Genomic DNA, 27,500 nt, shown 5'->3' with positions numbered 1-27,500 from the left:
TATTAACAGTCGCGAATAATATCCTTTGATCTGAGGAATGTTCATTGATGATTGAAGAGTAGTGCGCTGATTTCAATGTAGCAATTAGGTTGTTAACCACACAGCATTGATGAACATATTGATCCCGGTCACACTGTAGCCGCAAAGCACGCCACCTCCGTTCCAGTCTTCTCCTTTTCCTTTTCTCAGCAACGACATCCGATGTATACCACGGTGCAGATGGCCTTACAGTTACCTGACGTTTCTTTTTTGGAGCATATTGGTCCAATAACTGTCGCAGAACTCTATCATACTGATCTACCATCGTATCTAAGTCAGTAGCTTGATCTTGTAACAAAGGAGAATCCATAATGTCCTTACAAAAGGAATCCATATGTAAGGAGTATAATTTCCGGAAGTTAATCATTTTTTTTCTAAATTGTGGTTTCTGAATAGATAACACACAATGAATTGCAAGATGACCCGAAATAACAAGATCCTTGACTTTGGTATCCTTGATAAGTGAGTCATCTGATCTTGTAATGACTAAATCAAGGGTATGGCCACTGGCATGAGTTCCACAATTCACATGTTGTTTCAGATCGCATGACTCAAGAAGGTCTGCAAACCGCTTGACATTGGCATTGTCAGGATCATCCATATGGAAATTGAAGTCACCCGTTATTAATAGACATCCCGAAGGCTCAGCAGCAATTTGCTCTAGTAATCTAGAGAACTCTTCAAAGAAAAGCAAACAGGAGTTGTTGTCGGGTGGACGATAAATAACCAGGATCCTGATACACTGAAGGCTTCTGAGACGGACATCCATGAATTCAAATGACTGAAAGGTGTCACATATTGAGGAGTTGATATTAAGATTGTCTTTAAATAACGCACCAATTCCTCCTCCCCTGGAATGAGATCTTGGAACGTGTAGGAACCTATAGCCGGTAGGACACAAAGTTCCACTTCAACATCATTGGTATTACCAGGTCGAAGCCATGTTTCTGTCAAAGCCATAATATCAATATCATTGTCCACAACATAGTCTTTCACTATCATCTCCTTGTTCTTAACAGATCTTACATTAAGCAGGCAGAGCTGAACACAGCAGGAAATATATCGCGGTGAAACACAGCTACGAGTGGCATTAGCAGGATAACAGTTTGTTGAACGTCGATTACCAATTACAACTGGAATAGCAGTGGGACCAGGATTAAGACTTACATCTCCGCTTTCAACTAGTGGGATCAATTGAAAGCTAGCAGTTGAGCTGTGATGATAATTCATTCTAGAGCGAAAGTAACCTTTTCCATGAAGTCGAAATCCAAGATGGCGGCTCGATCTCCACGTGGAATCCAGTCGTTTCAGGCTAGTTATTTCCCCCACAGAAGTTCCTGGACTGTTAAAGACTAGCAGTGCACGGGAAGCACAGTATAGTATATTTCTAGATATTATTTCTTCTGGTTGAAAGTCAAATAAAAGTAAAAAGATCATTAAAACTACGAAGGCGAAAGGGACACGTCTAACCGCCATGCTAGCCGCCATGCTAGCTGCCATGCTAGCCGCCATGCTACGTACGATCGAATCAGTTAGACCTTTTAAAAAAGAAATGAAGCGATGCTAGCCGCCATGCTAGCCGCCATGCTAGCCGCCATGCTACGTACGATCGAATCAGTTAGACCTTTTAAAAAAGAAGTGAAGCGAGGGTTAGGCTCCTACACGGCAACCTTGCAAAAACAGTATTTTTATTACCATAGTAGGAACTGAATTTTATTGTATTAGAGCTATTGTATTCTTACTGAAGGGTTTATCGTGTTTAAATAAAGCATGTATGTATGTACGTATCATTTTAGCCAAGTATCAGGCGATATTCCGCGCGATTTCGCAGGATAATTGTTAAATATAAGTTATAACCCACCCATTAATTTTTGGACGATTTTATTGGCTAATTTACTTCACGTAGCGCGAACTCACAGGTCAGTTATCGCGCAATAACCCCCGTTTGCGTGGATATACTGTAGCGAGCATTTCCGTTGAAGAGAAACAAAGCCGGTAGAAAAAAAGACAGCAGACGAGTTTTCATTCTACATGGAAGAAAAACAAACTCGCTTTCTGGAGTCTAATGATAGTGACATTAAAAAGTTGCTCGCAAACGCTGTTCCTGAAAGTACAAGAAAGTAAACAAAAATATGGTTTTGATGGTGAAGAAAGTTATGAGCAGACTTAAGGGATTTAATCCTACTGAAACATTAAGTTTCATGGTTGAAATTTATTTTTCAGTAGGCAAAAGGCGCCTTGTTTTCGAGTTTTTGACTCGCCGTGACAACAGAAATGATTTGTTTTTTTCCTGAGGCTGACACGCTCTCTTTCTAGTCAAATTTTGAAGAATGTGTCGAAAATTAAAAAGTACGAAGCATCGCCATCAGATCTACACTGGCTTTTTACAAGCGGTTTTTAGTTTGCGGGATATGAAAATTAATGGGAGGTTATAAAATGAATAAAACCCTTTCTGGCTTGCTGGTAGGACGGCTGATAATGTCCTTGGCTAAGATTTCATATTTGCTCTCCAAGCCAAATATTCATCTCTCAGCCGCCGACCTTATCAGCCGACATAACAGCCGCCCGAAGGGGTTTATTTACTAATTAACTATTTGAGAAAAATCCCTGCTCAAAGCGTGTCATGACTAATGTCGGTTACCATGGCAACGATACGTCAGATGGCCCCTATATGGCTGCTTTTGTTCATCCCTCCAGGCAACCTACATTTTTATTTCCAACTTTGCTTGACTTTCTCAGAGAACTGCCTTTAAATCCACGGTAGTGCAATAAAAAATATTAAATAATGTGAACTAACCGAAAAATGCCCTACACCAAGCTCCTTTCCAAGAACTATCTCTGATCTGGGTATAATCCATGTATCTACAAAACCAATTAATCAACTCCTGTAATAACGAAGCAACATTAAAAAGCAATTTCACTGCACTATGATTTCCGTTTTTTAATCTGCTTGCACTCACAAATGTAGTAACCGCATAAAAGAAATCTTCAGTACTCTTGCTTATGTGAACTTTTCACAAAAAAGCACACTTCAAGAGATTACTTAACTTTAGCTCTTGATAGAAATACACTAATACAATCTCTGTCACACATACCATAATCAAACATGACCGCAGGTGTCCCAAGTGGCTGCCGAAGTCTTACATTCAAGCCTGGAAATCAATTTAAGATTTATTCGTTTAAACTGACAGTCATCCCACAGAAAAACCCTAGGAAGAATGATGCTTAACCTGAGGTCATGTCGCACCACAGATTTAAGGTAAATTAAGAAGGTAAAAGATTCTAAAACACTCTCAGCAAATGTTGGACAAAATCAAAGTTGTACGGGGGCCACTCAAACGGTTCCAACATTGCGCCAACAAAAGAACTAAGAGCCAAGAAATATAATTAAGTAAAAGTACGATCGTCCGGGTGAGTGTAGTCCTAAGAAGGACTGTTTGAGATGTCATTGACTGACGTTTCGACAACCTGAGCGAAAATCATCTTCAGTGTCAAGTGATTTGTGTAACGTCTGTAGATACTATAAGAACTCCGGTCGTAGATGCCATTGGTCAACTTGTCGATGCTGGGCGACGGTAAAACTCTGCTGGTTCGTTTTGTACAACCTTATTCTCCGATTTACATTCAGAACGTTCAACAACATCGCTTTCTCACGCACATTTTTTACAAAACTCAACTTATCTCTTTTACACGTGCGGACGAGGTCCCTAGCAACGCGCTGACGTCATTGGTATCATAGCAACGCGACCGGAAATGAAAGTTCAGGAAGCAGGAGGCACATCCCCGCCCCTAGTCGAGACACAATGTTTGTCGAGACGATTTTAAGTTCTACTCTTCCGCCTCCTGTACTAAGCAAAGTTTTGTGATTGGCCTTTTATACTCTTCGAACTGAGTTCGTACTGTAACAGCTCGAACTAACCCATCCTGCCCAGGATGAGTAGACACGATTCTTCCCAATGGCCATACACCTCGCGGCTGATTTGGCTCAGCAACTAGGACAACATCTCCCTCTTTGAGGTTCTGTTTCTTCTCTTTCCACTTCTTCGTTTCTGTCAGGCTAGAAAGGTACTCTTTGGTAAAACGTCTCCAGAAGAAATTAACCAGCGCTTCGGACTGTCGCCACATCTTTGTCGAGTTAATCTTTCTGTCACTAACTTCAGCATCTTCATAACTCGGATTTGCCCGCAACAGCAAGAAATGGTTTGGGGTTAACGCTTCAATGTCCCCTGCATCATTGGACACACGAGTAATCGGTCGACTGTTTAGTATTGATTTCCTTCTGCTTCGATGAGTGCGGTTCTCAGCACTTCTTTGCAAAACAGCCCTGTCCGCCAGAATTGCCTTCAGCGTCTTCTTGGTGCACTGTACTAGTCTCTCTCATGCACCTCCAAAGTGCGGGGCACTTGGCGGCTGAAATTTCCACTCGATCTCCTTAGGCGCACAGAAGTTTTGTATCCTCTCTTCATCGAATTGTTTCATGCATTTCCGCAACTCATGGTTTGCACCAACAAAGTTCGTTCCATTATCGCTGTGGATACTCTGAGGTCGTCCAAGTCGCGCAATGAACCTTTTCAATGCCATGATGAAATGATCTGTTGAAAGATCATCCACAAGTTCAAGGTGGCACGCTCTAGTACTCATGCAAGTGAACAAGCACCCGTACACTTTAACTTCACTGCGTCTTTCCCTAACTAACATAGGTCCAAAAAGGTCAACTCCAGTGTTCCTGAACACCATTCCTGGCTCAAGTCGGCACTCTGGAAGACTTCCCATTCGCTGCTCTTGAGGCTTTACTGTCTGGCGATAACAGTAGTTGCACTTGAATTTCGTGTTTCGCTCTACCTGGCGACATGGATGATCCAATATTCCTGCCGAATTTGATTACGCAAGTGCTCAGTTGGCGGGTGGTAGTAGATACGATACATTTCTTCGACGATCAGCTGTGCAAGTTCATGGCGCGAGTCAATTATTTTGGGATGTCGTGTTCTGTATGGTAGGCATTGTGCTCTCTGCAGCCTTCCACCGACAACTAAGAACCCATCTTCCAACCTTGGGTCAAGAGATTTAATTGTACTCTTCTTGTGGATCTCCTCACCTATCTTCAGACACTGTATCTCCTCGCCGAATGATTCAACTTGCGCCCTCTTCACAAGATAATTCTGAGCAGCTCTCCATTCGTTCGACGTAAGTGCTCCCAGTGGACGTACTTCCTTCTTAGCTCTTACATTGTTTGCAAATCGCATCACATAAGCTGTAACTCTTCTTAGTTTGGTCAGTGACGAATACTTCCTCCACCCTAACGGGACCTTGTTTTCCTGAGATGCTCCAGCCCATCTTTCCTTCTTCTTTTCTTTGATGTCATCGTTTTCGCAGGGCGCTTTGACTTTATTTTCTGGCCAGAGCTCTGCTGATTCATACAGGAACTTGGGTCCACTAATATAGTGAAAGCCCGCGCCAAGTTCCGTAGGACTTAGTCCCCGGGTGATGTCATCTGTGGGGTTAGCCTCTGTCGGCACATATCTCCAACTCACAGCGTCCGCCCCTAGTGTGGCCTCCAGACTGCTGATGATTGTGTGAATCTCAAACACCCGGTTACCGACGAATGCTTTGTAAGTGGAGCTCGTCTGGCGGATCCAATGTAGGACTTTAGTGGAGTCACTCCAGAAAGTTATCTTCTCTATCTTTGTAACCATTTCTTCTACCAGTGTTTGAGTTAACCGCACAGCAACTAAGCTCCCATGAGCTCCACACGGCAGATAGACTGTGACTTTAATGGAGCAACACGGCCTTTTCCCGCTATAAGACTACACGCTCGTCTTAGGTAGGCACACGCGCCATAAGCATTCTGGCTAGCGTCGCAAAACACATGAAGTGCAGTCTCTCCTACAGGTTTCTGTTCTTGGGTAAGAGCTCTCGGAATTCTCACTTCATCAAGCTTTTCTGCTTCCTTGCGCCATTCACGCCACTCTTGAAGATCAGCTTCCTTCAACTCGTCATCCCATCCGTACTTCATATGATTTAGTTTCTGCAGGATGATTTTACTTCTGATTGAGAATGGGAGGAGAAGTCCTTGCGGATCCCAAACAGAGAATGCTTGACTCAAGATCTTCCTCTTCGCCTTACCTGGATCATCTTTCAATCCGGTAAACTGGAGCATATCTTCTTGGACATCCCAAAAGACGCCCAAAGTTCTGTCTTTTGGTAACTTATCTTCACTCAGTTCGAGGAATCGAGGATATCTATCCTGCTCCGGGATGGTTGCCAAGACGTCTGGGTCATTTGTCAGCCACTTGTGTAGGCGGAAACCGCCACGACGCAGCAAATCTGTCATCTGCTTCCTCATTTCAATAGCTTCCTCGCAAGAATCTGTTGACGGTAGACCATCATCCATGTAAAAGTGCTGGTAGACGGCTTTCACACCCAAAGGTAAATCTTCCCCATTCTCATCAGCATTTCGCCTCATAGTGTAGTTCGCTCTGAATGGCGCAGACACTTCTCCAAACACTCTCGAACTGGTACACGCTTTGTTCTTCTATCAGAGAGTTTCTCCATAAGAATCTCAATGCTGGCTTATCACGATCAGGGAGACATCAGCGGCCATTGCAATTCTTCCTTCGCATAACCTGAGGAAAACTCCATATAGAGAGGACAGAAGATCTGGTCCTGTCTAGATCTTATCGTTCAAACTTTGTCCCATGAATTTTGCTGATGCATCGTAGACTCTTCTGAGGCGATAGGTTTTTTGGGATTAATGACAAATCTGTGTGGTAAGTACCAAGTCACTTTACTATCGCACCGTACTTCCCCTTCACTCAGTTTCTTCACATGGCCCTTCTCAATGTCATCCTGGATTGACTTTGCATATCTCTCTCTGATCTCGGGACAGCTCTCAAACTTCTTCTCTAGGGATTGTAGCCTCCTCTTTGCCATTCCGTAATTGTTGGGCAGAGATGGTTCCTCTTCTCTCCACTGTAGACCTGACAAATACGCATCTTCACTCACACTCTTAAGGTTGTCTTTTCCATCAGTGACAATGCTCGCTTGTCCTCAATCAAACGGGTTGGATCAGCTAGCTTGACCACGCCCAAGGTTTCAATCTCTGACTGAGCCATGACCAGCTGCTTCAGCTCCTCATTTTCAACTGAACGTCTTTCATACACTTTGAAACCATTGTATGGAGATGCTACTCTTCGCTCACCAGGTAACCAATTAGTCACCGCCCATCCTAGTGGGGTCTCCACAGCATAAGGTACCCTGTCAAGTTCCGGTTGACCTGAGGGTTTCCGAATTTGTTTTGGTAGAATCAAGTCAGAGTTGTTAGTTCCAATTATGAGTTGCACTGGACCCGTGTCAATGTCACGCAAGTCCAAGTTCTTCAGATGTTGATACTCCCGCTTGATTGTTGACCACTTCAACTTCTGATCCGGACCATTCAGGCTAGGAATTGTCTTCACATCTCGCAAGGAGTACTTGACTTCCTCTTTTCCGACTCGTGCGACATGGCATTTCTTGATGTGCTGGGAAGCAAACACCTTCTGCGCATTTACTCCTTGAATTTCGAGATCTACCTCTTTGTCTTGAAGCCCAAGTGAGAGCGCTAAGCTTTCATCCATAAGCGTTGTGTTACAGCCTGAGTTACGTAATGCCATCACCTGCTGTTTTCCTGTTTCTCCAAAGACAACTATGGGAAGTACTTCAACCAAAGCACGACCACTAGTCTCACAACCTGTGTACGCTGATTGTTGATATTCCTCAAGAGGCTCCAGAGCCTCACGTGGTGATGAGTCTTTACCTTCCAGGGAGACAGGAGCTGGGTTTCTCTCAATTTCTGGCACTTGTTCTGATTCACGTTTCGCTTTTGCCCGTTCAATAAATCTCAAGTCGACTTCATGTACAAAGGTATGATGACGCATGTCACAGCTTTCAACTTTGCATCTATTCTTACTACGACATTTAGTCAGACGATGACCGGGTAATAGACAACATAAACGTAGTTTGTGTTCCTCAACAACTTTCTCCTTCTCGCTAGTCAACATTCCCTGAAAACGTTTGCACTCTTGCAAAGTGTGATTAGTGGACTGGTGAATTGGGCACTTCCTTGTTCCACAGCTGGCGCGTAAAGATTCTCCCGTGGCTCCTGCAAACAGCCCAGGTTGGGATTTGTCAGCTGGCGTACGCCTATCGACTTTAGATGTATCTAAACGCTTCCACTCCCTCTTCTCTAGCATCCACCGCTGCTTGGACTCACTAATTTTTGCCTCTTTCTCTAGCCAATTTGCAAATGAATCCCAGGTTAACAATTTCGGTTTTCCATCAACAAAATCGGCCAATCTGCCGCAAAGGCGTGTAGGAGGTTTAGAAACAGTTGCTTCAGGGACTTGCGAGCTAAGCTCGTGAAGAAAGTTATGCTCTTTGAAAATGCCTATCAATTCAAAAACCATTTCTTAATACTGCCGGATCTGCACACTATTTTCTTTTACTATGGTCGGAAACTGATCTATACGTTTCTTCGCAGCTGATACCACTGTGTCTACACAACCAAAACGCTCCTGGAGCGCACTCCATGCGTCCTCGTATTTATCTGAACCTGGCATGAATTTCGCTAGACATGATTTTGCACTTCCATCCACAGAATCTAACAGAAATTTAAGTTTCTCTGTTGCATCATACACTTCCTTTTTATCCACTTCAACATTAAATGCTGCTTTGAATTTTGAGTACTCTAGTGGATTTCCACTGAACTTCTGCACGTTTGGTTTAACGATTTTCACAAAGCCTGGCAGCATTTTCTCAAACAACTGATCTATCTGTGACGTTTGCACGCTAGGGTCTCCTGTGGCAGAGGTTTTTAACACAGCTTCACCTTTAGCAATAAAAGATTCACATGTCTCTTTTTTACGGGGCTCACTAGAAACTTCTGTTACGACCCCTGCTTTGGTGGATTTAACTTCCTCCATGTGAGGTTTTTCAACAACATTGTTTTCAGTAATTTCCAGGTCTAAGCGCGAGACCCGATCGTTTACACTGTCTGAAGGTAATTCATTTAACTCTTCATCAATATCACCTTTATTTGACATACCTTCTTCCTGGGCGATAGCATCTTCGAACTCATATTCCAATCTTGATTCTTCAGCTTTCTTTTGAAGTTCCAAGAGCTTTGCACGCTTCTGTTGTTCGTCTCGTAGACACTCGATCTCATTTGCGAACGTTTGCTTGGCTATTTTTAGTTCCAGTGCTAACTTCTCAGCTCGCAATTTGTTTCTCAAAACGGAACGTTTACTTGAAGTAGTAGACTCACTTGGCGTGAACAGTCGAGGTGTTTTGCCTTCTTCTCTGTTTAAGGCACTCATCTTGGCACGACTTGAATGACTTGTCCACAATATTGAACCAGGCGGTTCGATGATAAATTTTATACACAGTTACACGCAGTTTCACGGCTGTCTTACAGCTTGACTCAGCGATTTTCCACGTGATTTCACAATCTCTTCGGCTCGGTGGACCAAATGTCGATGCTGGGCGACGATAAAACTCTGCTGGTTCGTTTCGTACAACTTTATTCTCCGATTCACATTCAGAACGTTCAACAACATCGCTTTCTCACGCACATTTTTTACAAAACTCAATTCATCTCTTTTACACGTGCGGACGAGGTCCCTAGCAACTCGCTGACGTCATTGGTATCATAGCAACGCAACCGGAAATGAAAGTTCAGGAAGCAGGAGGCGCACTACTTATTCGAGATGTTATTGATCAACTGTCAGTTGAGCCTAGATGTATTTGGCAGGGAAGACTAAACAGTGATTGGTGCGTTTCGATCCGTCTGTAGGTCAAAGGTCTGTACGTGTGTCGTAGAATACGTTGGGCGGTACTGTGAGAGTAAATCACCGGTGTTGTTTGTCTGTTGATGTCGTTGATGAGTCATTTGTAGGGTGACTCCTGACTTAAAACCATTTACGATTTTAACTAAGAACTAGAAAGCAGACTGAATTAAAGTTTAAACCGATTTTAACTTGATTCAACATTGTGTTGATGGCATTAGATGCCGAAGCGAGAAAAAAGGACAACGAGCTGTGGTTCTCGAAAGGCTCACTTTCTCGAAGAAAATTTGGTTCGCATGCATACAAAACAGTTCAAGGACATGCAAAGCATTGACATTGTGAAGAACGAGAATTTAGCAAAGCCAGCAGCGTTTCGAAGCATGAAAGGGTTTATTCCTTTTCAGAGTTCCGAGAATATTCTAAGTGAATATAAAATCTTGAAAGACATTTCAAAAAACTCGCTCGGAACGTAAGCCGTATATAGCGATAAGCATACAAAAGGAAACACAAAATGTTTCGATGACTGTGGTTATCAAACTTTGGATTAGATCAACGTTTCTCTAAACTCATTGGTATCTGAGAAGTTACTACAGAAGAAGAATGGTAGGGTGCAAGTAAAGCAAATGGTCAACACTGACATTCGCTTGCAATGAGAACATAACTAAGCTTTATTGCGATCTTCACAGTACTATATATATATATATATATCGCGGAGAATAAACTTCATGCACCTTTATGACAAACGCTTACCTCCACTGTTGAGCTGATGATAATTGATGAGCTCAGAGATTGTAGGACATCTGTGTCTTTCAGAGATATAAAACTGTTGGTTCTCATCTTTCATGATAAGGTAATGACAAACTCGATCACCACATCTTAAAACAAATGACTTCATCAATACATAATGAATATTATACATGTTTTATAACATAACGTGCGTGCTAGTCCAATCCAAATCCTAGTAAGCGCCTATTGTGCAAGTTTTTTTTACTGGGTTACCAGTATGGCAATCCCAGTCGAAAAATGGGTGAATTTTAATTTCTTTTTTTTTTCTTCTTTTCTGTGTCGGGAAAAGTGTCTTTGTGCGTAGAGTCTTCCGCGTGTATTTTGGTAGGATTTCAGGGGGTAGTAGAAAGGCATAGATTTCTCTGGTTTGACACAGTAGAATATTTCATTAACCTGCAATGGCGTCGAAGATTGAAACGCAAATGGCGTTTTGGAGGATATTTAAACAAAATGTACTCTTATGGAGCTAAAGAATGGAACGTAAATGGGACAAACAAGACAGGCGGTGAAAAAAATATCTAGCATCTTAAAAGCGACGAGCAATGGACTTCGACATCTATCTGTCCCTCGTCGAGGCGTAATCAAAGTGAGCTGTAGTTCTGATATTGTACAAGTGTGGTGTTTTGTACAACACTGAAATCAAGGGCGTAGCCAGGGGGGGTGTCCTTGGGTGCCCGTGACCCCCCCCCCCCCTTTGTAAGCCGTTTTTACTCAAACAACCTACAATATTCAGGTTGCGAAAACGCGAGTACACTCTGTTTGACAGAGTGTGACCCCCCCTTTGAAAAATCCTGGCTACGCCCATGACTGAAATCAAATGGAAAATTCACTAGCAACTTATGGGCTTAACAAAGACAGAGAAGGAATTGAACAACTTGGATCTGTGATGTCTGTTGTCTGGCTTATTGGTATTTGTTTGTAACCAATTCTGCACAGTCTTCCGGTAACAATTGGAAATTTCACTAATTCTTGTTAGTCAAAAATTATTTGGAAGAAAGCTTGTTGCCCATTCTTTGCTTGATAATTCAAGTAAAGGGTTTTTCAGTAAAGGGTTTGATGCTGAACACCGGTGGAAAATTCATTTAGTTGCGTTTTTGACACGGAGTGTAATTTGACACGATTGAATTTCTTGTTTCTACACACGTAATGAAATAGGAAGGGTTTTTGCCTCAATAGCAAATATGTTGTTTGTTTCAAATAATATTTCACTGTAAAAGGTGGCCTTTATGAATTCATCATGTTGTGTACTATGCGAGCTCAACTGGATAGTTTTTTTTCATGGCAATAGTAAAGCATTTTCGTATCAAATAAGATAAGCGTCTTTCTGTTGTGTTAACTTAATTAAATGTAAATATACCATGTTATTCTTGTCTGCCGTAAACTTGATTTCCACTCTCAAAATTACCTCCAGAACCTACTTTTTGCTTAGAATAAGCTTTTAGAATGATGTTCTTGTCTTCTGTAGTGATACTTGATGATTCGAGAACATTTAACATAAAACTTCCTGTGTTAAGAAATTTGCATACGTGCGTTGAAATGTGATACGCAAGGAGACAGAATTTTATTTCTCTGACAAATGATTTTGTCCTTGTAATGTAAGATGATATTTATTTGGGAAGCCAACAATATTTCTTTAACTTCCCAGTTAATCCAATTTATTGCTACGACTTGTTAGTGCGAAGATTGTTTACATGAAACTCGCGCTTTTTGCGAATTTTGAGTGTCATGAAATTACACCATTTGCGTGACAATATATCCCTTTACTGTAACCCAAAAACATTCACATAGTAACAAACTTCATATTTATTAGTTGATTTGCGGTTGATTTGCGATAGTTCGAAAGTCTGTTTTTGTATGTTATTTTTTTTCGGAATCCTTTATCTGAGAAGAAACGAGTGAGTTTTGTTATATTTAAAGTGAATTTATTACCAAAGCTCAAAAAAAGCTAAAAGACTCAAAATGGGACAGGATATTACAAAATAATTAAAGGTGTGAACGTGTGGGCCAAAGGGCCTCTGCTGGCGCGACATGTGGGTGACCCTCATGGTTTTAATGACCCCCCACTTGAAAAAATTAAGTGGAACCCTGCAGTTCAATACTACCCAATTCAGTGCCTTCTGTTTTTGTGTGACACGTACCACAGGCAACCCAGTGTACGCTTTTCTGGAGCGTCTTGTTCTTTATTAAAAACTAGATCATTGTATAATACAATTCTAGAGTTTTGATTGGCTTAGCCACCATGGTATATTTAACAATTATCCTGCGAAATCGCGCGAAATATCGCCTGACGAGGCCGTAGGCGATATTCCGCAAGATTGAGAAGGATAATTGTTTTAATATTCAACACATTTATGACAAAGAACAATTTTCTACATTTATTGGAAAAAAAAAAACCTGGAAAAATGACCATTTTCCTCCGCGACACAAAATTGCGTATATCGCAGGATATTTGTTGAGTACGCACGACGAATATTAAGCGCGCTATGACCATATTTTGACATTGTCACAATGTGTTGAATAATAAGAGCTATTATACCATGCTCTACAAATATCAGTAACTGCAAGCATCAGTTCTGTTGTTTTTACAGAATAAAGCAAAGAAGATTTACGCATAATTTATGGACGTTTTTTAATAAAACAATTATTTCTCTCGCTGTTGTTGGATATAAAATGATTATAGCCAACTCGGCTCTACGTGCCTCGTTGACTATCTATCATCTCATATCCAAAATGCACTCTTGGAATAATTGTTAGTTGTGATTCATCAAATATTTTTGTTAGCACGCCATTGGACCTAACGCGTCACGTGACCGAATATGCCCCAACTAAAACTGGGGAATACCCGACGATAATCCCCGATTTCAAAATCCAAATCAAGGCATCAAAAATTCTAGTGCCAAGATGGGAGAACAGTTTGCCTTTTTGAAAGACGAAGAAAGAAACATGTTGGTCGATAAAGCGGTGCCAGAAAACATTAAAAATTTTACGCTGTAAATGCTTTTGACGGTAAGCATTTCGTAAACGTTTTGTCTAATTTTAAAGAATCTGACCCACCCAATTAACATTGCGCGCCTTTGTTGTTGTTGTTATCCGGGAATTTGGTGCGTCCACTTCCATAAATGGGCAAGTATCGCTTCCCAAATTCTGGGAAGTAACAAATGTTTTAAAGATCCTCGTGGGACAATATTCTGTGAAATTAAACGTATTTCGATCAGAAAAACTGCAGACTCTCTTGCTATTTCGAGCGCATTTCTATGAAGCGTGCAGATGCATTTGTTGTAAATTCAAGAGAAAAATACAGTTTACTCGCGTGTTACCTGGTTGTTTGAACTTTTAACTCGACCTTTATAAGCAAGCAATTTATATTGATTTGATACCCAAGCAGTTGGGAATGGAAACAACAAGGCGAGACAGTTTAATTCGCTTCTTGCGCGGTACTTTGTAAATAATGCGCCACACACAAACACTAATTCTCATTCCCAGGGTACTCTCTCTTCCTCATAGATACCACGTGACAAACACTTGGCTCTCATATACAAATAAGGCCAGGCATATCGTCGTTGCTGACAAAGTGTGGCGAAATCCCACAAAAAAATAGGAACTGAAATAGGCCCTTTGCAGCCAGAGGTCACGTTCCTGGATACCACTTAGCAACGCCAAACTGGAGAGCAAGCTATCCAGTAAACAAAAACTCGATAGGGTCAAGCCAGCGTGATTCTGAAGAAACGTTCTTCGAGATCATTGGGTATAATTTACTTCCTCTTCTACGATTACTGTATGATCCACTTTTAAAATTCAGTCTAGACTATTTTTTTTAGTAAAGTGAATTCAAAGCTGTTTTGGTTTTAAAGTTGGCACTCTGATACCGGTGCTGTTACTCAACAACATGGCGACGTCGCAAGGTATGTATTCAGAAGACTCCTTATAATATCATTTCAAGTCTCGTATTTGACTAAAACAAAAACGGTTGAAAGCGGAGGAAGCCTAGATCCTCGTTATCAATCTAACTGAGAGCTAAGCCATTTTTTCGAGAATAAATCTACTATTTTAACCTGTCAGTAGCATGCTATCTATGTTTGACTTCGTTTTTTTGCGTGTCTTCGGATATCCCCGCCGACGAAACTTCGGGCCCTTCGAAAGCAAAATCCTGCTTTCATTGCAGTGTTCTCAGGTGCAATGGGGACTCAACATTGCACAGTGAATTGCGATTTCATGGAATCCCCGGCAGACCAAGAGATGAAGACATTGGATAGCCCTTTTTTTCAAAATCACGTGACATTTTCTTCTGCCGCGGATGAAAAGTAGCATGCGCACGCATTGGAAGGAAAGGATTCAAAATGGTTCCTTCGCAGTGAATGCATAGCAAACACTTATGCCTTCGTCATGCCTTCTCATTACAACTGATGCGTTCCATTGTGTACGAATTACTCCAGGAAATATACGTGTCTATCATTTTATCGCATTCCCAAGGGCAAACGTCTTCGGAAGGAATATACAAGGTTAACCAGGAACAGAACATTGAAACTGGAATCATCTCACACTCAAATTTGCTCCGCACATTTTGAAGGGGGTAAGAAGAAATATCCCCGTTATTTACCGTCTATCTTTCCATGGAGTAAGCCCTGTAATTAAAGGAAACTACCTTCAAGGAGGGGCCTCGATTTTAACGATATTTTGTCAGACTCATTTCGCTGTTAGTGCTGAGTCAGCTGAGTCCGAGTTTGAAGTTGTTGAAGTTGGTGTAGTTGAAGACATCACAGAGACTAGCGAGTCTGGGACACATTCACTGGAATCTAGCAACGTTTTATCCAAGGAATTTACAGCCGATTTCAGTGCAGTGTATAGACCCGCGTTTTTGAAACATGATTCGCCCGTGCATGATTCGCCCGTCGTGATTCGACTGCGAGGCTACCACAGATCAGCAAATTTCGTAAATGATGAGATATTAAATAAACATAAGACTATTTTCGACGAAATTTAAGGTAAAAACCTCGGTAGCATTTATTTACAGATACATGTAAGTCACGATTTTCAGCTTTTATCGGCAAAAGCAGCGCAGATCGACGCGGTTTAACTAGACTGGCGCATCACGTCTCTTATTCAGCAGGCAAACCTCAATTACATGGTATTTTCACTGAATTCATCACAGGAGGTAAAAATGAATACCAACACGCGTGAGAGGGCAGAAATTGTCCCTTGCAATAATTTATTTTCAAGCCATCATCAATCGCTGATGAGTGAAATATTACATTTCTTGATAGGAAGGCGTTACACATTTTCGACTCGTGTTGAAACTTGAAGAGAAAATTAATTGAACAATTCGGGTACGGGGTAAAATACCTAATTGTGCATACGCTTTGCGGACATCGTAGTGTCATTTGTTGTCGTACTTTGGTGTCATTTGTTGTCGTATTTTGCCGAGATGTAGCTAAAGTTGAAGCACAACTTGAAAATGCGAATGACAAAATGAAACTGACATGTTACTGTCGCGCCGCCGAAGTGATACAAATTGAGTCAACTCTGGCAATAACTAATAGTCATGAGGCTCAAAACTCAAAAAGGATACATACATATTGAAGGAAAATATAATTTGCCGTCGAACAAATCCTTTCAGAACGTATTTCTCTGGTCAAATGTTGCTACTTTAAATGCAGTAACCCTTTTTGTGCTAATCGCAGCCGGCTAACTTTGTCATTTCCGTACTTTTCGCTTTTCTTCTGGTGTAAACGGTGTTCCAAAATTCCAGAAAAGCTGCTAATACAGCGAGCTTTTGATCACAAAATATATTTTGTCGGCTATGATTACATCGGCAACCGCAAGAAATACTACTGATTGTGCCGCCGGGCCTCAAATTGCCTCCTTTCCAAACGCTCAAGGTTGTTCTTCTGGTAGAAAACAATCCGTATGGCCACTTTTTGCTTTGCCATCCTTTATTTTACATAATGCAGGCTCTGCCTCCCGCTTGTTATCGAAGAGTTTTACTGCCGTTTCCACACTTCTTGTTAGAGTCACGTGATTATGGTCGAATCACGACGGGCGAATCATGTTTCAAAAACCCGGGTCTATACACTGCACTGAAATCGGCTGTAACAGTACCGCGTCCAAAGAAACTCAATCAGACAAACATGGCGACAAATGTAAAGAGGAGAAGGAGGAGCAAATCAAAATACTCCAAGAAACAGTTGGTGCCCTCATAATTGAGATTCAGATGCGAGAGTTCTCTATCAAAAGGTTTCAGAACGACAATGACAGCATTTCTTTTTACACTGGATTTGCCAACTATGACCACATTAATGGTCTGCTTTGAGTTTGTTGCCAATAAAGCACAGAATATGAGCTATGAAAAATATGACGGAAAACTATTTAACACCTCACCTCTTCATTCTCCTGGTGCTGCCATGTCATTATCTTTGTTACATGATATTTTTCTTGTGCTTGTTCGATTACGACCGGGACTCTTAGAAAGAGACCTCGCTGATGTATTTGTTATATTTGAGAGCACTGTCTCACGCATTCGTAAAAGTTGGATACGCCTGTTACGTTTAGAACTAGAGCCTCGTAAGGAACAGATAGTAGATTTCATGCCAGCTATTTTCAAGGCAAAATACCCTGATGTAGTGGTCATTATTGACTGTACTGAAATGAAGATGGAATCACCATCTGCACTGGATAAGCAGTCTGCTTGTTATTCATATTATAAGTCAAACACAACTATGAAAGGTCTTGTAGGAATTACACCACCAGGGGTGTGTTCATTTGTCAGTGATTTGTACACTGGATCAATTTCTGACAAAGAAATTATAATTCAATCTGGTTTCCTTGATAAACGTCAGAAGGGGATGGAGTCATGGCCGGCAGAGAAGGAATTTTTAATTCAGATGAACTGGCTGTCAAACAAGCACATCTTGTAATACCTCCGTTATTGAAAAACAAACCACACTTCTCTGAGGAGGAACTTGATAGAACTAGATCCATTGAAAACCTCCGTATTCAGGCAGAACGATGTATGAAGAGGATAAAGAACTACCGTATCTTTAATAGGGCATTCCCTATTAGCATGACTGAAAGTGCAAGTGACATTTTTGTTGTAATTTGCGCTTCCTTCCGCCACGAGGAAAGTGACAATGACCCTCTGAACTGCAGCAACCATAGTTGTTAGAATTGCATCAGTAAAATTGTGCACATTTGAACATTTAATAAAATTATGCCATTATGCTTTGCAGTAACTTGCAAGACTTTCCTTTCCATGTTAAGTAAATTAAGACGTGCAGGGGTGTTCTGTTTCAATTTTTTAGAGCTACTTTACTCCAAGTACAACCGTTAATAAGAAGCTTCTAGTTGAAATGATAACAAAGTTAGCTAATTTCATTGATTGAAGCAATCATATCGGTTATAATGCCCTTTAGCCAAGATTACATGACATTGTTATGACTGCTTTACTGAAATATTATTGACTTACAATAGCCTCTTTTTTTTTACAATGGACAGCATGTAGTCCATTGAATTGCTATTACAATAAATAGACTTATCCAGTAAATATGTTTTTAAAGTACTTTGTTCCAAGATTTTACTATATGCTTCTCTAAGATAAAACGGAGACAGCATACATTTGCTAGCTGAGGTAGTGCAATGTTGTCAAAACAACTTTCTAGTTTTGGCAGCTAGTCACTTCAGAATAATTTGCTAAAACGCAAGCTTTCTTTGTATATTTTAGTGCCATCTTTCACTACGAAGTCAGTCCATGTCTTCGAGCAGCAAAACATCTGCTGATGTACTTGGAAATGGTACTGGTGATTTAAGGGAAACATCACCTTCCACCAATTTGCAAATTCCCTTTCTTATAAGAGAAGCTTTGAGCGTTTCTCCTTCATGTAGTGCGATGAGCTTAACTTCAATTAGCCCATCTGGAGTAGATTCCAGAGGGTCATGGACTAAACCATCTGGCCTTGCTCCCAGAAACTCATGGGTTGCTCTTATGATGAATCCACTTTTTTCACAGTTACTTGATGACCATCTTCCTGCATTTCAGCGATGTATTCACTGATAATCTCTGGCTCTTAGTCAAGACCTTCCTTCATAAAAGAAGTCTGGAATGGTTAATTATAATGTAATATCACTTGTAGGGCTATAACTGGAGATGTTGCAACTCGTTTAAATTTTGATGCTGTAATCCTAGACTTTCTTGCTTCATTCCATTTTAAGTTACTTTGTTCGTTTAATGATTGGTCTCTAGTTTCTCTTTCAATCAACTTAATTTAATCATCGTTCAAAGCCAATTTTTCTCTTAATTCTAGAGCAACGCTCTTTCAGTTCCTGCAAACTAATGGGGTGGACCTTTGGTGCCGAAATTATGCCTTCAGTTTCACTAGAACATTTACATCAGCCATGGTCATGCCTCACGCCTTCAAGCTGTTCCTGTGTGTTTTTTCTTGGTAGAATGTGTAACAATCCAATATCTTGTCCTTCACTTGCCAGGTTCGCAAGTTTACATCTCAATTTGTAGAGTTCTGTTCTAAGCAAAGATGTAAGAGCCCTACGTCAAAGAAACTGAGTTTCTTTGACGTAGGGCTCTCACATCTTTACTTTGACGTAACCCACCTACTTCTGATTTGTTTTTACCATGTCCATATTTTACAAACTTCACTTGGTGAATAGGGTGGTTTTCTACCTTTCTTTTCCTGATAGGTTTGTTCTAACTACATGGCTGGGATGTGCAAGCTGTATTTTTTGCATTATGTTTACAGAATTCTTCTAAGAAGAATAGCATAGAAGAAACATGATTACAATGACCTTCAATATCCGCAGGACAGCCACACTTCGCACAAAGAATCTTGCTATTCCTCTATGTAATAAAGGCAGTGTATGAAGTTGACCTCTTCATATAGATAGTAAAATCGTTCTTCTGAGATGATACAATCCATCTTTGCCAAGGTTGTGTTTTTCCAGCTTAAAAACATGACCAGATTTAAAGAAATTATATCCTTTTATTGAGGGTTTGAAGGTAGACGTTCCTCTTCCTAACACCTTTTGGACCATAAACGTCCATACCATATTATAGTCCACATTGGAACCTCTTCCAGGTCATCGTTTTATCCTTCTGTAGGAAAGTCATTGGAGGAATTGGGGCTGATATTCTCACATAGTCCAAGGCGGGCTTTCTGTTTTGTCACGTTTATTCATCCATCTGGGTCAACTACTTTACATTATAATTTCAAATAATCCTTGACCCTAAAAAAGGGTGTTTATAAAGGTTATGTTAACATTAGAATATTGTTTGACAGAAACTCATCGAACTTCATCTTCATACCTTTGAATAAGCACTGCCTTTTTCCTTGTTGTTCGACCTCCTCTGCACTGTAGCCAGCGTCTTAACAACAGTTGCATTCTTCTGGAGATTCCTTCGGAAGTTTTGCCCCATGAATGTCGTCTCCTGTTAGACAAACAGAACTCGAAGTTCTTCCGCTCGCGTCTGAAGATTCTGCCATTTTGATTGTCCTTCCAATATGGACCCGCGCTATAATTGGTACGCGGTAAAGCAAAACACCACGTGATTTTGAAAAAGAGCTATAAACATACCTTTTCTTCCAGAATTATATATTCAGGGGCCCTGAAAATGGCGACTGAAGTAATGTGGGCGCGCAATGTAAAGTGGGTGAGTCAGGTTATTTAACTTGAAACAATGTTGAAATTATAAACTTTTTTTCCCTTTCAAATGTTGTGTTTTTTTCCCCCAAAACATATCCTTTTGACTGACGCAAATTCTATTCGAAATAAATTTAAAAACGTGCGGATCTTGGAAGCCAACTGAAAACTTTGACGTGATTGATATACACAGACCAGGAGATCCGGCGTGTTGCAAAAAATATGTCAAGGATAATAAACACAGCCTCCATTTTGCATGAAAAGCTCGTATGTTTGTCCTTGGAAATTATCTGTTCCTCGAAGCTCAATGTTTTCCTCGAGCTCCGCCCTCGGAAAACTGTTCGCCTCTCGGAACAGATAACGGTCCGCAGACAAATATCCGAGCATATTTTCGCCGAAATCGAGGCTATTGTTTGTATATGCGCACAGACGTGAGTATGCAACATGACGTGTGCAGTTTCATTTTACATCCAAAGTTTTCGTCGAGTTTTGCGAGTTCCCTTGTAGTTGACAGTGGAAGTAAATGGAAGAACCCAGGGAGGACAAGCCAACTTTTCTCCCGGCATTTACTTTTTAGCAAGCAGGAAGGCAACCGGGGCTGTGGGCAACGAAAACGGAGCAAAACAGACCCGTTTTACACAAAGATTTTCACAAAATTGTATTTGAAAGGTATTCAACAAGAACTAAAAGGCCCAGAACAAATTAATTTAAAAATCGAAACAATCAGAAAAGCGCGAGAAATATTAAACCCGAATTTCATTTTAAAAATACAGCTACACTGAAACATGCTCAAAAACATCAATTACGCATTATCTATAAACTAAGCGGTATTACCGGATTTCCTTTCTGAATTTAGCTTAGTACAGTGAGAAAAAAACAGACAAACAAACAAAAAAAATAATAACTGCTGGTTTCCTAGAGCCCGTCTTCAGCAACTGCACTGTGCATGGCGATGTGAACTCGGCATCGGCATCATTCTCAACAATCCAAACCCTTTGCTTACTTGGGCATTTTGACTTTGTTTGCCTACATTTTCATCGAGTGCTTTGACTTTGCTTGCCAATGTTTTCTCTAACTGAAGAAGCGAATCCTTCGTTTTCAATATTTAGAAAAACGAGATGAATCGTCCTCGGTCAATAATCGCTCAACTTCGTCAACTTAGTAAACTTACTTGCGGCGCGTTTTTAACCTAGCCAATAGGATCGGTTGCTTTCCGTCACCTTGGGTTGTGAGAACTTTGTAGTCAATATCAAGTAAAACATGTTTCATCGCCCAAGTTATTGTTGCTATGTTATAAAAGATTTGGTTCACGTTTTTAGGTGTGTGTTTATCGAGTTATAGATGCACTTGGAAATTTTAGAGAGCACTCAAGAAGCTAGAGTTGCTCGAGACGCTTACGCTTCTCTCGTGCTCTCCAAACCTCCCGCGCACATCCATAACTCGATAAACGCACGCTAAGCATGAACGAATTCTGAAGAGCGTGTCCGCGTAAGAACCCACTACTTAAATTTTGGTGGAAAATGGATTGCCCTCATTTTTTCTACACAAGTCAAGCAACATATGCAATGAACGAAAATGGCCTTTATTTTGCCGGATTTGCTTTCTTTATTTTTGACAAAGTTTTTGTATAGGCAAATCGAAAACCACACAAAACCGGAAATTGAAACCCCAAATTTTGGTGGTTACGCGATGTATGCTAAACACTCGCACAGTTAACAAAACAACCTATTTTTTTCAGAATTACTAGCTCATCTTAAACACAAGCAAAGTTATGATTTTTTTTCCCGAACCCTCTTAAAAACGTCTTAAGCATTTTCGCAAACATAGCCTCCAAACAAACAATTTATGTCAAAAGTGGGACCTCTACATGAATGATGACTGTTATCAGCGTAATGTAATGTACTACTACCAATAATAATGATAATAACAACAATAATAATAATAATAATAATAATAATAATAATAATAATAATAATGACTGTTTATTCACAAATCCATAGGAAAGTGAAAAGGAGATAAAGGAGGTTATCCCTATCTAGTTTATCTCCTGATAATATTATTAATTAATTACATTTAGTAATTATTTACAACTGTTTAAAATACTAACTAGAAAAATACATAATACATCACACAATAAAAGAACTTAATGTTGACTAGAAAAATGTGCAAGTTGACATCTCAGTCTGTTATTTAAAGTGTTCAAATTTTCCGCTTCAGCAATGTCCTTCGGCAGACTATTCCACTTATCGATTATGCATATAAAAAAGAATGTTTAGAACTATTTAAAGTTGCGGATGCAAACTTAAGTTTAAAACGGTGATTAGCTCTTAAGGGGCGAAAATCATGTGCAAACGTAAAAATGTCTTATAACACTCGATAAGCGACGAAAATAATCTTCTTTGTTTGAGTGTTGGCCACTTAAGGAGCTTTAGAAGTTCTTCGTAGGGCATGTCTTGCCCAATATTTCCAAGGACACATTTGGATGCCCTGCGTTGTACTCTCTCCAAGGTGTTTGAGTCTTTTTTAAGATGCGGACACAAAACTGGAGAGCAGTAATCGAGAATCGGACGTACTAGGCTCTTATACAGTTTCGAAAAGTACTCAGGGTTTTTAGCACCCACCGTTTGTCTTATGAATCCAAGCACACATTTGCGCATTTGTTGGCTTGCATACTCCATGACAAGTTAAAAGTAATATAGATTCCGAGATCCTTAACTTTAAATACAGCTTTCAACCGGTTACCACATAGATGATATTGAGGACTTGAATAATCATTCTTTTTAAAAATGCGCATTGCTTCACATTTATCAGTGTTAAATTTCAGCTGCCAATCATTGCTCCAAGATTCCAGGCGAGTAAGATCTTTCTCCTAAGAGAAAACCAAAAAGCGATAACTCGCCTAAAAAGCTTCGGATCGAACTGAGAAGCAAGATGATAATAGAAAAGACAACAAGACATTGACGTGAGTCATTTTTTTGCAAAAATAGCAAAATTTGGGCTAAAATGCCGATTACCGTTTTCCCCATACAAACTTTCATAAAACACAACACCTCCATATGCTGCAAGGCGAGAGTCACGTTTCGCGGAATCAAACTCGGTCGTTATGTAATTGTAGATGTCGGCTGTAAACATGTCACGTTTCACTCGCTGAACGTTCGTATAAAGATTAAAAGAGTTATAATTACTCGCATCGTGAGCTTGGGCTGCCTGTGCATTAATCTACTATTTTGTGTAGAAATGACGAATCTCGTGACTTAACTGAAATGAGTTTTAATTTTTGTCAGCGAATGGTTTAATGTTACCTGATTATATCTATTCAGTTTCGACGTTTGGAGAACTTATTTTACACCAAAAAATCGAGAAATCTTTGAAATCTTGCCTTGCTTTTGCATCATGCATTTTTGGTTGACGCAAGCGTTGATTAAAGATCTCGTATACACTATTTCCCACGAAATGAGATCCGTGATAGTTACATTGATAGCTATTAACACCAATTCTTTTCCTTTTCTTGGTGTTATAGGTTTCTTATAATTTGTAAGGAATCATCGCCAAGGCCGGTAGTTTTAACCGGTGTATGGTATAAACAGTTGTGGTCAATGTCAACACCATTAATTTTGTTCGTTTGATCGTTCATGAGTCTCACGAAATGCATAGTTGGTAATAAATGAAGCAGGAAAGCTTATGGAGAGATCTTTAGCTAAGCTGATAACCGAAATTGAAAAATAAAAACAATCTTGGAATAAAATGGGTGCATTATGGTCCATTTCACTGGAAAATTAATGTAACTTTAAATCATTATCGCGGAAGTTTGCCGGTGTTTCACCAATAGCTGTATTTCTTTGTCTCTCTCAATAAAAAAAAAAAAAAAAAAAACTGAACCGGGTTTAACCAAACTGACCACTATTGTTTGTTTTCTTTGCAAATCGGAAGTTGCATTAATTAAGTATGTTTACAAATATGAAAGCTTTGAAGAAGCACAAACTAACTTCTACATAGCGAACAAGTTTCTTTCACTCTAACTGTTGTCACGCGTAACGCATTTTAAAAGGAATAACCAATCAGTTCGAAACTTTGCGTCCAAGTTGTAAAAGAGTTTTACAAATTAAAGTTAAATCAGTTGAAAAGCATTTCTCCTAGGCAAAACAAACAAACAAACAAACAAACAAACAAAAAAACAGTTTCTCTTCAGTCAACATGAAAAACAACTTTTTTGCTTGAGCATGATTGTAGTTCGGCATCGCAACTGCAGATTGGAGTTGTATAATTTTCAAAATAACCATTACCCACATGACATTGCCGGGCTACATTTCACGTTCTGCAAACGCGAAGCGATGTTAGTTCAGTGACGCCCTAATCACTGGAACTCTAGTAGATTGCTAAAAGTAAAATCAAAGTAAAAACATCGTCTGCTACTGATGTGATCAGTTTAGTTTAGTTATAGCTCAAGAAGCAGTTATATTCTTGAACAAAATAGGACAACTTCTGCACCAATCTTTCTTCCTGTCTTTCGAGTTGAACACTACATCAAAGTGAAGAAAAACGGTTTTTGAGCATTGTGACATTAAACTTTTGCAGTTTATCTTCCTTAACGCATTTGCACAGGTCTGTAGTATAGTAACAGACGGGATGCTGCGGGCTGAGCTCTGAGGCAATATTAGCAAGGAGCTTCTCTCTTTCTTCTTCCTCCTCCTCTTCGTAGGCATCATTAAGATCAATGTCCTCGTTACCACGCCTCCTTTGCGCTGCGACAAGGCGGGAAAAGAATCCCTTAACTTGGTTTTTGCTTAGCCATTCCTCTCTTCTGAAAAGTCGACAATTGTTGTATCTTTTGCGTTTCGCATATCTGAAGCTACTTGCTTTGGATCAGCTTTATCTCCTATTTTTGTGCTCCAATATCAAACTTTGCCGTTAGGTATTCCTTCACTTTGGCAGAAAATCTAGTTGCCCCTCGCCGAGGACTTTGAAGTGCACACCCGAGTGGAAGTTCACATCTGGATCCTGCACTCTTACTTCCTGTTGCTGTACTGCTGTCAGCACTAGCAGACTTCTTTACCTGGTCAACAGTTGAGAATTTCTGCGCACATTCTCTTAAAGCTTGTCAAAGGTGGACTCCATTTTCAGGTTTCCTGGAGTGTGGTCTTCAACATCTAAGTGAGCTTCGAGATCGCAAAATTGTTTGAAGATCATCTGACATCCACACTCAGGACACGGAAAAATCCCTTCCTTTTCGGCACGGCTCGCACGTACCGACTTATACAAACGAGTATCCTTGAAAGGGAAAAAGTCCTTCACAACTACCAAGTCAGTAGGGCTTTGATCTCTTTTAAATAGGCCATCAAAGGGAATTAATTTTCCCGGGCCAATTTCATATGACTTCCAGACGCGCACCCCACTTGTTTCATACGCAAAGTTGTGATAACTGCTGAATCCCTCAACACTTTGAACATCGAACGTCTTTTTGCTGACGTCAGTGAGGCAGACACATGCCGAAGTAGTTTTTACATAGCGTTCCGAAAGTGCGCCACGCATATCACGTGCAGATAAAATGTCACGTCCTTCGTTGCAGTATGTGCTTTTCATGGGACACAGATTACGGTCAAAGACATCTTTACCGTGTTGTGGCTCAGAATAGTCGTACCTCAGGATACGGACACCAATTTGACTCCAATATCTGTAACTGCAGTGATAAGGGAGTTGTTGCGAAAACACCCTTTCTGGGTTTTCGGTCTTGATTGCCTTAAGGAGATTCTCAAGGAGAGAACAAACGGCAAACCAATCTTGCTGCCATGAGCCGGAGAGATGAGCATACGATTTCAGCTTCAGACTTCCAGAACTGGCATTGAATGAAATAACTGTGGAAATATGCTAGCTCAGTCTCCTTTTGCCATACCAGTCACATTGTCTTTCTCGATACTTCAACTGTAAAAATTTCATGGCCTAGTCCATAACTATCAATGCCGAACGTGAATTCTCCATTTTCAAGACGTCCTGTTTGGCTTCGTGCTGATTGTTTGAGCGAAGCATATGTGCTTTCCACTGTTGTAAATCTGATCGTGCCTGCACAAAATCTTCTGGATGTTCTTGATTATACGGATTCCACGACGAACCTCGGATTTCTGCCTCCACTTCGTCCAAGACTGCTTTCAAAGTCTGGCACAGGTCACAGCTTTCAATATGCTGATGACTACACACGGCCTGGATTTCTGGGTCACAACCATCACCTAGGGCAAACTTTCTGCAGTGGTCGGCACAAGTTGACTTATCTGGCTTGCAGTGGACAGGATAATCTGTCTTCAGGCACTGCTTTGAGTCTCTCGACCTTCTTTTGGCATTGTTACACCACTGCTTGTTTCCTCCTCCTTTCTCTAAGTCTTCAATGATTCTCGCCACAGTCTGAAAACCGGCAGCACCATCAGCAGCTATGTTATCAAGCCCTTGAAGAGACTTACGCTGGGAGGCTTCCCGCACTTCTAAGATTTTGAATGAGGTTGATCGGCTCAAGGGCTCGAATTGCTCTTCTTTGCAAAATTCAAAATACTGGTTGATCTTGGTAGACCTTGCTACGGTTTGCACGACATTAGGCATTTGAATTTTCTCGCCACTATCACGTACGTTTGAGGATTTTATTGCCATATGCGACATTGCACGAAATGGTCCGCCTTTTCCATATCAAGACGTACAAGGTGTTTTTCCTCTGACACTGGTACTGTGCCAGGGCCATGGATCTTTGCGTGTGAGCAGGCCTGCATTATTTGCCAGTTTGAAAGTTTTCCATAAGGTAAATGGATTTCCTGTAGGGTTTTTGCTGGGTATCGAAAAGCATATAGGCTGAGAATTTGTTGTTTTAAGTTCTTTGATCTAGCATTTTTATACGCGGTCATCAACATCACCAGATCGTCACGGGCTGGGCGATCGATTCTTACTTCCTTTGAAAATTCTAGAGATTCGAATTAGCTTGTCACCACTTTACATGCAAGGAGGCAATATTCGCTCGCTTTTTCTATGATCTTCTTTTTTTCGGCCTCCTTTGCTTCATCCCAGAGGGTCTTCAGTTGAAAAGGAAGAGGCTCCCGTGAAACTCCTGGCCTAAGGAGGGCAATTTCATTAATCTCTGGGTTATAGGTATTAAGTGCATTGGAGTTTCCTGATGTGCTCAAGGGAGTCTCTGGAATCCAGGGAGATTCGCCTTGACTGCACAGTGATGTTGATGTTTCT

The 27,500-nt window shown here is 40.6% G+C and overlaps 2 protein-coding genes and 1 pseudogene across 3 annotated transcripts in view; 1 reads left to right on the top strand and 2 right to left on the bottom strand.

Moving 5' to 3' along the window:
* Positions 1 to 27,500, bottom strand: part of LOC137997128 (tyrosine-protein kinase TXK-like) — a 144,089-nt gene that overhangs the window by 36,557 nt on the left and 80,032 nt on the right. Inside the window, exons 11-14 of one of the 2 annotated variants that reach the window (XM_068842914.1) lie at positions 19,951 to 20,073; positions 10,608 to 10,732; positions 3,135 to 3,191; positions 2,837 to 2,901 (exon numbers count right to left, since the gene is read on the bottom strand). In XM_068842914.1, the coding sequence (XP_068699015.1) occupies positions 2,837 to 2,901; positions 3,135 to 3,191; positions 10,608 to 10,732; positions 19,951 to 20,073 (370 nt within the window). The remainder of the gene's footprint in view (positions 1 to 2,836; positions 2,902 to 3,134; positions 3,192 to 10,607; positions 10,733 to 19,950; positions 20,074 to 27,500) is intronic. The other variant, XM_068842915.1, reaches the window with a different exon arrangement.
* On the bottom strand, positions 7,038 to 8,267 carry LOC137994164 (uncharacterized). Its single transcript, XM_068839820.1, has one exon. It carries the CDS (start codon positions 8,265 to 8,267, stop codon positions 7,038 to 7,040), a length of 1,230 nt encoding a protein of 409 aa, XP_068695921.1.
* LOC137994162 (uncharacterized) lies at positions 16,889 to 17,802 on the top strand (annotated as a pseudogene).

This window comes from Montipora foliosa, chromosome 3, assembly GCF_036669935.1.
Source record: "Montipora foliosa isolate CH-2021 chromosome 3, ASM3666993v2, whole genome shotgun sequence".
Taxonomy (NCBI): domain Eukaryota; kingdom Metazoa; phylum Cnidaria; class Anthozoa; order Scleractinia; family Acroporidae; genus Montipora; species Montipora foliosa.
This window is presented reverse-complemented; position numbering and strand designations above follow the sequence as displayed.